This window comes from Phoxinus phoxinus, assembly GCF_949152265.1.
Source record: "Phoxinus phoxinus genome assembly, chromosome: 10".
NCBI lineage: Eukaryota > Metazoa > Chordata > Actinopteri > Cypriniformes > Leuciscidae > Phoxinus > Phoxinus phoxinus.
Window position 1 is genome coordinate 19,912,109 of NC_136885.1, and position 12,945 is coordinate 19,925,053.

Genomic DNA, 12,945 nt, shown 5'->3' on the forward strand with positions numbered 1-12,945 from the left:
ATATGGAACAAAACCGTTTTTTAAAAGGCAAGCATCGGAGCAGAGCCGTCAGGGAAGAATTTGCATATGTTGAGGTGGAGAATGAGGTGGAAGACAATTAAAGAAAACTGGATTTGCATTTCCTGAAGGAAATAACAGTGCTTGCATGGTAGCAAACAAGGAAATATTAAAGTTTTAGATAAAGCGATTGAAAAGTTGTGAAACCAAAGACAGGGAGAGAAAGGTAGAGATTGACAGTAATATGCAATATAGATGGATAAAAAAAGGTAGCATCTGTGCCTAGTGTCCTATCTTTGTAACTTGAAGACACGTACAGACAGAACAGAACAGTCACAAAGCAGACTGTATATATCTGCTCGTAAAAAAGACTAACTGCAGTTCAGTATGCAAAAATCAGTTATGTCATCGCAGTCAGTTAAATTTCAATCATCGTAAAGATGCGTTCACACCATATCGGAATTAACGTGATTAAGATTCTGACACGTAAAAAGCATTCACATCCTCATAAAACTTGTAATTGCAACTTACTTATAAATTTGCAAATTTGCTGTGACTTTAGAATTAAAATGTGGTAAAGTAATTCTCAAAATATTTCTGTTTAATAACTCAGTAGCACTTTATTTTACAGTCCTGTTCCCCATGTATATACTATGCACTTATTATTGCAATAACTGGGTAATAACTAGGTACTAACCTTAAACATTACCCTAGACCTAACCTTAACCCATGTAGTTACCCAGTACTTTCTTAGGTTAAAACACTGCAAGTACACATAAGTGCATGTACTGTAAAATAAAGCGCAAACAATAATTTAAATAATTGACTATTGTAAATGTCTTAATAATGCAAGATTAATCTGAAAATAAATTAAAGACACAATAAAGTTTAATGTAGCTAGCACAGAGTTGAATAACTAATATTTAAGGAACTGCTAAATAATCTAGTTTATTAAATACATTTGCATAAGGACTGTTACTTTTTATATTTTGGTTTTGTCTATTGATTGCTCAAATTAAACTAAAGAGTTGCCAAGAAAACACATAATTCAGAGTTTGAGGACATACACTTTTTAAACAAATATAAACTTTGCAATAACCAAAACATAGAAAGCATGAGTTGAGTTTTGGAAAAAGTCACAAAAATTACTGTTACTAATATATCATATCCGGTTGGATCATGTCACATACTGTCAAATCGGATCTGAAAATTCTGCTCTCACAGAGGATCATAACTCAGCAGATGCAGTATGACTTTCATTTGTTTTGCAATCTGTCACAACCAGTGAAAATGCAGCATACATTATGAAGAAAATGAACAAAATTATTTACAAATCAAATGATGGATGCAGAAATTTGTGTAGAAGACGAAGAATGAGAGAAAAGAAGAAAATATTACATTGCTCATTGTGCAAGCACTGTAATAAAACTGTCACTCATTATTACACATGTGAAGAGGTTAGCCAATAACAAAAAAGGTTGTTTACATCTTTTTAAAAGCTACAGTAGAAAAACAGCCCTTTATTTTTAAGGGAAAGAAAAAAATGTTAAAGCAGTCCCCATGTAAACCTAAAGCCTAAAGCAAAAAACACTTCAGAAAAAAAAAGTGAAGGGAAATGAATGATGAGTACAGGTAAAGTGAGGTGATGGGAGAAGGGTTACCTTTGTATTCCTTTGTAAAACTGTAGGATGGAAGGGTGGGGTGAGCGATGGCAGGATGAGGGTTGGGAGGGACAGACACTACAAGGGAATGGCATTAAAACAGGGTTATTAAACTACTGCCGCTACACACAAGCACACGCAAAAGGAAACAAGCTTGAGGCCTGTCATTGTGTATGTGAGTGTACAAGTGTGTAAGCAAGAGATAACCAGTGTTGTTCCTGAATTGCACCCCTCTGCCAGGGTCAAGGGTCTCTGTGCGGGTAACATCTCCAGCCAGCAGGGTGCAGCAGCTTCCTGTTCCACCCTTTCATCCCTCACCGCTGCAAAATACTGCAGTTACCGTGCACCCCGGGCTCAGCACTCTCTCTCTCACTGTAATCTTCAATCCCTCCATCCCAGAGATCATCAATCTTGCTGCTCTGCTCACCATCCTCCACACCTCTAATATAAGCACTAGCCTCATCGCTCTCTCCCGACCCATCTCGTTCCTGTTGCTGGCTCGCAGCTACTCTCTCTGCATATGGACCTATCCTTTTTATGCAACAAAGAGCAGCAAGTTTTCGGTTGCGTATGTGTGTGGCCTTCAAAACTCAGAGGGATTAACAGCATGGTACCAGACTGATCAATAGCCAGACACGGATCAATATCCCGAGACCACCCTGACTCTTCAGCTAATCATCTCTCTCATTCCTCTCCTCTCAAATCTCTTGTCTTCTACTGTGGCAAAACCTCTCCCATTTTAAAATTGTTAAAGGGACAGATCCCCTAACATCTTAAAGGCATTGTTCTCCTAAAAATGATTCTTTAAGGCATAGTTAACCCAAAACAAAAATTTGCTCACACTAATGTCATTCCAAACCTGTATGACTATATTATTCTTTAGAACATAAATAGAGAATTTTTTTCAGGCCATAAACAAGGACAGGCAGACATGACACAGAAGCTCCATAAAAGTTTCATAAATGTTGTCAATGTGACTATTTCCAAGTCTTCTGTATTCTTAAAAATTGATTTGCGTAAGAAACTAACCAAAATTGACATTGTGATTCATTGATATCGCTAACAGAACCGCTGAAACCTGATCGGTGAGTTGAACTTGGGAACTGAATTAGTTCAATTTGGAAACCATTCGGAATGTTTTGTGAAACTGCAGCATATTCATTGAAAAGATTCCAAATCCACTGATCAAATAAATTATACTTTCACAAATCAAAAACGCTACTCTCATGACAAAAACAAAAAACTAAATGAAAAGTGGAAAAAAGAGAGAGAAAAAAAACACTTACAGTGAATGATGACTTTGGTTTGGCATGTTTTTCAAACAAAGATTTTGCATACCGGATACCGCTTTCAAAGACAAATCACGTGGATCACTTTTATGTTATTTTATGGTGCTTTTGCATCCTTTTAGGCTTGAAAGCTTCAGTCCTAATTCATTGTAATTGCATGAAACGCAGTCTTCAAAATCTTTTCTTTTGTGCTCAGAAGAAAGAAAGCCATACAGGTTTGGAATGACATGAGGGTGAGTAAATAATGACCACATTTTTGTTTTTGGTTTCCCTATTCCATCACTCAGATCCTTTTTTCCCCTCATTACATTTCCTGTCCCTCTTTCCCTTCTCTTCTCTTTTCAGTGCTCCCACTTTCTCGTTCCTTACATTTCTGTTTTCCTGCACTTTTCTTCAAAACCAATCATTTAAAAGGCGTTTCTTCTTTCCTTCCTCCGGCACATCATTATGACTCAGGCTGGAAGCTGATAAACATTTCATCACACAAATGTTTGGGTGAGTCAAGTCAGGAATGCTCTCTGCGTTTTTGGGGCAATGGGTTTTGTGCCACATTATACCACCAAAGAAAGAAAGAGTGGCAGATCTTCAAGTTGTGTTCTAATCCTCCATTTGTGGAGTCCGTAAATCCCACAGTCTCTCACCTCTCCCCTCTCCGCTCAAAGGCCAAGTCTCTGTCGTCAACTCGACACACTCCTTGATTCGCCTTGCTTAATATTCCTGTCATGACTATCCAAAGGTAAAAAATGACATTTTCAATTACTATATCCCCTCTTGCTCATGCTTCCTTCTCTTTTTCCTAAGTTTCACTTCATTAATTAAGTGCCCATGTTGTTCCTCCCAATTAGAGCCACAGCTCATTACTGCGCTACATCTTTTTCTCTCTCCTGCGAGCATTGTTGGTTCTCCCTCAATCTCTTTTCGTCCATCCCTCCTTTTCTCTTCTCTCATTTCAATCTCACTCCATCATGGCCAAGTACTGCTGCTGTTTTACATAGACATGTCTCCAGGGGACTGTCATCTGACCGTTTGACCACTGAACAAGCATCATATGTGGAGGTGATCACACACACACACGCTTTTCTGTGGTGAGGACTTTCTATTGAATATTGTTTTTATATTGAGTTAATAAAAATGTCTATCCTCTTACCTTAAATCTAACACAGAAACATTTTTAGATTTTCCTTAAAACATTATTTAGCATGTTTAAGTCATTTTCCTCATGGAGAATTTTGGCTGCTCCTTACAATGTAAGTGATTTCAGGTTTAACAGTTCTTGTGTAGGCAAAACCTGAAGCACACAGATACATCTAAAAACTTAGCAACACTAAGTTTAAAAAAAAGAAGTTGTTTTGGTAAAAAAAAAAAAGTATGCACCAAATTTATATGCAAATGTAAAAGTTTCCAGACAGACAGAGATAAAGCAGCACAAACAGGCGTACCTGTTGAGCCATGTGGTAAATACACACTTGCATATCAGTCAGAGTAAATTGCAAAACTCCTGAAAAAACCAAGTCTCCTCCTCCTCTGTCCTTTTGTCTTGCTCATTTCCCTATCTGTGTCACCTCTCTCCATTGCTCTCTGTTGCCTGATTCATTCTGTCTTTCTCTCACCTACCTCCAGTTCATAATCATATTGACTGGTTGCTCCTCGTTTTGCACTTCATGGTCACTTTAGACAGAAATTAATCAGTGGGGAAAAGTTTGTCAGTGCGAAGCAGCAAGATATTTAGATCAGCCCTCCTCCACCCTCTCGTGTCACTGTGACTGCTGACTCATCATCTCAATAGTTCTCCCTCATCCTCTATCAGCCTTCAGAAGTCAGACATTTCTCTCTTTTTAGTTGCACTGAGCAAGGGATTTCCAGCGGATGAAACCTAAATACGCTGATACCGCTGAGAGTTAACACCAAATCTTGTTCATTTACTCCCACACACAAACATTAAATGGGGAGGCCTGTGTTCTGTGTAGGAGAAGCAACAAGACAAAGGAAGGAAGGAATGAAGAAAGAAGGATTGAAGACACGATGAAGGGAAGGAAGGAAAAGAAATGGTGATAGAAAAATAGGAAGGAGGCGAGGAATGAGAAGGAGGAGTGAAGGGGGAACAGTATGGATGGAAGGAAGGAAGAAACGATGAAGGGAAGAAAGGATGAAGGAAGAAAGGGAAAAAGGAAGAAAGTAACATAGGAATGGTGAAAGATAGGAAGGAAGCAAGGTAGGAGAGGAAGGGCTGAAGGAAGAACAGGATGGATGATGGATAGGAAAATAGGATGAAGGGAAGGAAGGCAGGAAGGAAGGAAGGCAGGAAGGAAGGAGAGAATGAAGGAACGAAAGAAGGAAGGACGGAAGGAAGAAACAAAAGAAGGAAGGAACATAGTAAAGGTGAAAAAGTGAGGGAGGAGAGGCAAGAGCGAAGGAAGAACAGGATGGATGGAAGGATGGAACAAGGACGGAACCAGGAAGGGGCAAAGAAAAATAGAAAGAAACCTATGGAAGGAAAGAGGGAAGGATGAATGGAAGGGAGGAAAGGAAGGAAGAAAGAAAGGTTGGAATGAAAAAATGAAGAATGAAAAGAAGGGACAAATAGAGGAATAAAAGAGTGAAAGGAATGAAAACAAGAAATTAAGGGGTGAAAGAATGATTAAATGAGTAAGAATTGAAGGGGTAAGAAAGAAAGAACATAGCAAACAAAGAAATGAAAGAAGGCAGAGAGGAAGATAGGGATAAGGGAAGGAAGAAAGGACAGAAGGAAAGGTGAAAAAATAAGAAATTGAGGAAGAAAGGTAGGAATGATGTAAGGAACGAAAGGAGGAAGAAAGGAAGGAACGATGGAAAGAACAAAGGAAGGAACGGAAGGTAGAAGGAACAAAGCAATGAGTAAAGTAAGGAATGAAAGATTAAATGACGGAAGAGAGGAAAGATAAAAAGGGGAACGAAGTGAGGAAGAAATTAAGAAAGAATGAAAGAAGAATGGAAGGAAGGAACAAATTAAGGGAGAAAGAAAGGAAAGAAGGAAGAAACAAATGAAGGGAGTATGGAAGAAAGGAAAGGAGAATAAAAAGGATTCCTGGGACATTCTCTGAAGTGCAGAGGTGTTTCAAAGCTAAGAGGCTCACCTACACAGAACCACGGATAGAATGAGCAAAAGAGAGAGGGAGCGAGGAATAGAAGCGGGATGAAAGATGACATTCCCACCCACCTGCGCTCTCCGAGCTGCCTCGTTAACGTGCGTATTTGATGGCTGTCGTTACCATGCAGAGAAAAAAAAGAGGAAAAAAGAGAAAGAAAGGAGGGAGACCTCTGGGGATCTCATTTCTTAGACTCTTTCAAAATACATCACACATCCTGCAGGTCTACAGACACAGCTGAAGGGTTCAGTTCACTGAACAGCCACAAGGGGCAGACCTAGGAAGAGGAGGAGGACCAAAAAAAACCCCCACACCATGGTGGGAGCACAACACGAGTTTGTCACATCCGAAGACACAGTAAACCACCTCTGTAGCTACGAAGAACCCACGCTGTTCTCGAACGGCAAACAAAGTGTAGGTGTGTACGCGTATACATTTGAAATTGTTTTGTAATTCTGAGCGGTGTTGAAACAGGCTTCATATAAAAGCCTTAAGACTTTGACATGCAAAAATGTGGGCTGTATTGTAGTTTAGTGTTAATATCATGTGACCAGGGACACTTGTTATCTTACCATACACCAGCAGTGTGTAGTGGTCAGCTGCACGGCCATAATTATTATGCGCCTGACAGAGGTAAGTGCCGTTGTGTGATTGGCTGAGGCGAGACACCTGGAGAATGTTGGCGGTTTTCTCCGCCCTCTCAGGAAGAGTGTCGTTCACTCGTGACCACTGAATGTCACGTGGTCTGGAAAAGAAGAAAAGACAGACTGTAAATAAGACAATCTTTTAAAAATATAAAATATTTATCAAAGGAGGAACAAGGCATTCAAAGAAAAGCTGGAATAACAAATCTAATGAGGCACCAGGGAGGAAAGAGAATATAAATCTTATTACATAAAAAAAGATGAAAAATACATAAAAGGATGGGGGGGGGCATTTTGTTTATTAAATAAAATCTAAACCACATTAAAGAAAAAGTTAGTTATTTTAAATGTTTATGTAAAACTTGTTTTCAAATGAATATTTTTTTTTATTGTTCTATATAATTTTTTTCTTCCATTGCCAATTAAATAAACCTCAGTACATTTTGAATCTAAATCATCTCATTAGATGATACTTATTTTGTTCCTGAATGAATCAGTGTGTTTGAATCAGTTGAATAAATGAATGAATGACTCACAAAAAGATAATCACTTGTTTCATTCCTAAGAGATTCAGTATTTTTGAATGAAACAGCTGAGTAAAGTCACTGGCTGTATCCGAATATGCCAACGTACCAACTATATTAGGTGAAAGCAGTATATGGAAAGAGTAGTATGTCCATGATAAATGTAATTGTGATTCCAGATTAAATTCATGTAACACATTCATAAATGATAATGTTTTGGCCATTTTGTGGTCAAGTATGTTCTATTTAATCAAAAGTAGTACCTACTCAAAAAGTATGCGGTTTTGAATGCTGACATTTATTTGTTTCACTCGTTCTGAATTATGCAGTTAAAGGAATCATTCAATGACTCACTCTGATAAAACAGTCTCTCTCTCACACAGTAGTATGTATATATATATATATATATATATATATATATATATATATATATATATATATATATATATATTATATATACACACACACAAACCCTTATTATCTTTACTAAACATTATTGTCTTCGTTTTATAAATGCAATAGCATTTAGCAGATAGCACAGACCACAACGGAAATGTTTCCAGGGGACCCCAATAAGTGATGGACCCGGCCCGGGACATGCTTATTGCTCAGTCTACTTTTTTTCTTATTCTTTTTTTTCTTGCAAATGATTCTCTGTATGAGATTACTTGTTTATGACATACAACTTTGTATACAATATACAAAATGTATTTACAATATGTTCAATGTCATCAGAATACAAATGAGAAAAGAAGAGTTGGAAACTAAAAAACAAAATAAAATAGATAGAGAAAAAGGACATGAGGGTAAGATATTAATCTACCTTTTGTCATGTTATGTTTAAATAAGTTTCATAGGTAAGAAATATAATGCAGGTTTCAAAGATCAGACGGCAAGTTTTAAAGTTGATACACTCACACAGATATATAACGCATATTTTAAAAACTTCTTTGCATAAAATGTATATTAATTTGCAACAGTTATGTTAACAGCAATAATAATACATTTCTAATTGTTGTAAGAACAACTATTCAGCTGATGGACTGCGTTGTCATAGGAACATCCCAGGTGAAAATAATGAGGAAATTACGTTGTCTTTCGTTGCTCCCTTCACCAAGTGCGTTCCAAACGGCTACATAATGGCACACAAGTGCCCTGCTCACTCCAAAGTCCACACTTCAAGGGCTCTGCTCTTCGAAGGGAGTAGGGCATAGGGATGCTCACTTCGAGTAATAAGCATGTCCCAGCCGGGTTCGTCACTTATTGGGGTCCTCTGGAAACATTTGTGTTGTGGTCTGTGCTATTTGCAGCGCATTTCTGTATTTGGTTGTGTTATGAGTATTTGGAGCACACATGTGTTGTAAAACCGATGAAGATGTTTTCTTAATTTGCGGGTGTTTTTCTATTGCATGCGTTTTCTTCAACTGCAGCGCATTGATCTCTCTCGGCCACGGTAAATAAGCCACTTAAGATTCATATATTTTATTTGAGGATATTGTATTTTGTTTTTACTGCAAAGTTTATATATTATATACTCAATATTTTGCAGAGAAGATAGGAGAGGAGTATAGTCCTAGAAGATAATACCAGGCAGACAGAGACAAAAGAGCATGAAAGGAGGAGATTACTGAAAACACACACACACACAAAACAGCTGCGAGGTGATCCACAATAGCAGGAGATACACGGAAACTGTAGGGCAAAAAGCCTGAGGCTTCTGTTCTGAGCCCACCGCCTGTGAAACGCCTCATCCCTCATCCACCCTGGCTGGGATACAAGTCTACGTCATCACACCGTAATCCCACGGGACACTTTTAATTACAGCCCTCACAGGATTCAGGATACAGTACCACACACACACATTCTCACATACATGCATGAGCCAGCCAAAGCACAAAGGAATAATAAACACACCCCTCCAACAAATGCAGACTGTGTTTAATTGGTGATTAATGTCGGATGAACATGATCGTAATGGCTTTATAACCAAGCAGCACGACGCAGTGTACTGTGAGTTCAGTTACCGTAGAGCGGCATCTGGATCCATCTCTCATCCCTCCCATCAATACACTCATTTATCTCAACCTATCCAGAGAGCGTTCTCTCTGTGGGTGGGCAGTCTATTCTCATTTCTCATCACTGCATTCTGTAATCTTCAAACATGCCCCTACAATTAAACATTTACACGTTTCACACTCTCTTACTCCCCATCGCATAAATCACGTAGCCTTTCATTTCTCATTCCCAGCTAAAACCCTTCTGAGCCCATCTTTCTTTCTTTCCTTCCTTCCCTCACTCATTCATTCCTTCCATTTCAGCGTAAAATGAGTGGCAGCTCAAGCATCCTCTCTATCTCTCCATCTTTCGTTTCATAGGCGGTTCCTTACGAGGCTCTGGAGAGGTTTTAATGGCTTTCTGCTCACAGCCTCTTAGGGAAAAGAGGCTCAGTGACCACGGTTGAGCCACAGAAAAGGAGAAAAACAGAGACAAATGTCTTCTGAAGACAGAGTCTGTGCTCACAGTGACAGCGGTGAGGTTGACAGAGGAGAACTTTCTCCTTCAGTATAAGCCATTTAGTGATGTAAGAAATAAATATCTCAGAAAATCTTCATTCCATATTTACCAAAATTTAAAAAAAATGCTGGTGAAGGACACTCATGGATCAAAATTGTTGTTTATTTAAAGTCCCCCTGTAGTGAATAATTGTATCCCTTAAAACTCATCTTTGATCATCAAAATTACTTATTTAAAAAAAAATTGCCTTAAAATAGCTTGAATGTAACTCTACACCATTGCCTCATTTAGTATACGCGGTTCTATGAATATGTAAATGAACCCCGCCTCCACGCACTCACACCACCTCGTTGACGATCACACATTGAAGTGATTGGTTACAAGATAGTTTGTGACGTCAGGAACACCAGCGATTTCAAACAGTGTTTTTGAGACCGTCTTTGGTTCACTGCAGTTTTAAGGAGAAAATACTAATCAATGGTGTTGACTTATGAATTTGCACATGGTTTGTTTTAAAGCATATTAAAAACACCACATAGGCATAATATAAACAACATTAAAAGCTTGATTTTCACCACAGGGGGACTTTAACATTCACTATAAAATTGTATTTTATCCTTTTTAATTGTATTGCATATTGTTATTATTTTTTATTACTTCCATCTTTACTGCCACATTTATTAAAATAAAATAAAAATATGTTTTATAATTTATAAATAAAAAATAGTGTCAGCAATTGCAATACAAATAATAATACACAGTAATATTTGTATTATTTCCACCTTTCACCAAATTCATTTATTTAAATATATATATATATATATATATTATTTGTCTTTATTTTGATTTATATAAAAAATGTATGTGACAGGAATTGTTATAAAATAATAATATAATATACTTTTTTTTTTTTTCAGTCACTGTTTTAATTGCGTACTTTGAAACTGAAATTGAAGGGGAAGTAATAAGAGAGTGAGGTATGGGTGGAAGAACAGAGGACAGAGTCAAGGCTGTTTCTCCCTCATGCACAGATGCAGGATTGGCTTTGTTCTGAGTCATTATACTTTATTGGAGCTGGATTCAGATGATCCTCTTTACACATTTTGGATTGTTAGAAGATAAAAGCTGTTCCTGTGGGACCAGTTCAGATGATTAGTTTTTAAAGCACATGTAGAAACAGAACTCCACACATGCTTTCACATCCATCAAAATCTCCCACACAAACTGACAGATACGCTTAGAAAGAAAAACACAAACGCTCTTGTACACTCACAGTGGGTTGCCGGTAACGGAGCAGGTGAGACTGAGGGAGTCTCCCTCTCGGAGGATGCCCTGAGGGGGAATGATTTTCACTGTAGGAGCAACTGCAGAGATAAAGAGAAAGATAGAGAGAGGGAATCAAAAAAAAGAAGAAAGCTCTGTCACAAAGCCTAGTGAGCACCTACTGCCTTCAATGGAAGTATTGTGACTAAGACGGAACCACATAAGTGACTGGATTGGAACAAATCACTACTGAACTACTGTACTCACAACTGAACGTTCCTCTGGAATTTCAATGGGTTTCAATTTGGCCAATGTGAGAGGAATAATAATTATAATAAAGTTTTTTTTTATTGAAATAAATGTATTCAGCTAGGATGCATTAAATTGATCAAAAGTGACAGTAAAGACCTTCATAATGATACAAAAGATTTCTGTTTCAAATAAATGCTGTTCATTTGAACTTTCGTCCAAGAATTCTGTAAAAAAAGTTTCCAAACTGTTTTTAACATTGAATAATAAATAATCATAAATAATGAGAAACAATAATAGAAAATGTTTCTTGAGCACCAAATCAGCATATTAGAATAATTTCTGTATAGATCATGTGACACTGAAGTCTAGATTAATGATGCTGAAAATTCAGCTTTGAATCACAGGAAATAATTACGTTATATTAAATTGTAATCATAATTCACAATATTATTGTTTTTACTGTATTTTGTATCAAATAAATGCAGCTTGGGTGAGCATAAGAGACTTCTTTCAACAACAACAAAAAAAAATCTAACTTTTGAATGGTAGCGTAAATACTGTTTAGTATTGAATGAACTAGTTTTAAAATCAAATTTTGCTCTTAAAATGCAGCTCACTAGGTTTTGGAACCGAGCGAGTGTCTTGACATTTCTAGCGGGTGTCTGATACAAACTCACTGTGGGTAACAACAGCAATACACTAAAGTTTATTTGAACTCAATTGTCTTTATAGAGCAAAGCCCTTTCGTTTTTTACAGAAACTTTATGAGAAGAGTCCTTGTGTAAAGTATATTATTTGATATTAGACATTTTAATTGGTCGAAATCTTTCCACAGTATCATATTTCAAGTGTTTCTGTTAACACTGGTGTGATGTGTAATGGGATACTGTTGTCTTCTAGTCCTTTATCATAGCAGGCAAGATGTAACACAAACAAACAAACCTTGTTAGAGGCTTGCCAAGTGAACATGTTTAAACAGATGGGGCTTCTGCGAGCTAATAACAACGTTAATCAGTCTAATATGGCGGTAGCCATGGAAACGTGACGGCATTGTTGGCTCACAGTGAACGTCCAGGCTGTAGTGACGAACTCGTTTCTGCCCCACGAGTGCCGGGTGAGACGCCTCACAGCTCAGCGCCGCTCCGTTATCTTTCCTCTCCACGGGGATACGGATAGTGTTGGAAACACTCACAGTCTTGCCGTTCTCCTGCTGAGAGATCACACCTGAACGAAAAAAGAGGGATGGAAAGAAATTGGAGGGGTTTATAGAAGTCAGTTTGCCCAAATTTGAACAATGTTCACATTTCAGCCAGACATTATTTGCATACCTTTCATTCAAAGGATTGCACGCTCGCTCTGGTTACTTCAAAAAGTATGAATTCGATGCGCTGAGCAATATACCTTACACACATTGATTTCACAACCACAGAACAGGCTCTATTATCCCGGTGAGACTATTAAGTTTTAATTTGATGATGAAAAACGAAATGACAAGGGGCCAGTGAAGGGCAGAAAAGTGGTAATAAAACCGAGAAGGGGAAGTGTAGGTCGATAGAGAGTGGGGTCAAACAGAGTTTACAGAATTATGAAGGATTTGCCAAGATTACCGTAATTACAGGTTTCTAACTTGAAAAATTCAGATTTAGATCTGTAAAAATCATATGAACCATTTAAAA

General features: G+C 37.7%; 1 protein-coding gene across 4 annotated transcripts in view; it reads right to left on the reverse strand.

Annotated features, from left to right (window-relative positions):
- cadm4 (cell adhesion molecule 4) overlaps positions 1–12,945 on the reverse strand; it is a 152,965-nt gene that overhangs the window by 15,584 nt on the left and 124,436 nt on the right. For 2 of the 4 annotated variants that reach the window (XM_079625066.1, XM_079625065.1), the window contains exons 4-7: positions 12,332–12,493; positions 11,028–11,118; positions 6,645–6,817; positions 1,659–1,736 (exon numbers count right to left, since the gene is read on the reverse strand). In XM_079625066.1, coding sequence (XP_079481192.1) covers positions 1,659–1,736; positions 6,645–6,817; positions 11,028–11,118; positions 12,332–12,493 — 504 coding nt within the window. The remainder of the gene's footprint in view (positions 1–1,658; positions 1,737–6,644; positions 6,818–11,027; positions 11,119–12,331; positions 12,494–12,945) is intronic. The other 2 variants (XM_079625068.1, XM_079625067.1) reach the window with 1 other exon arrangement.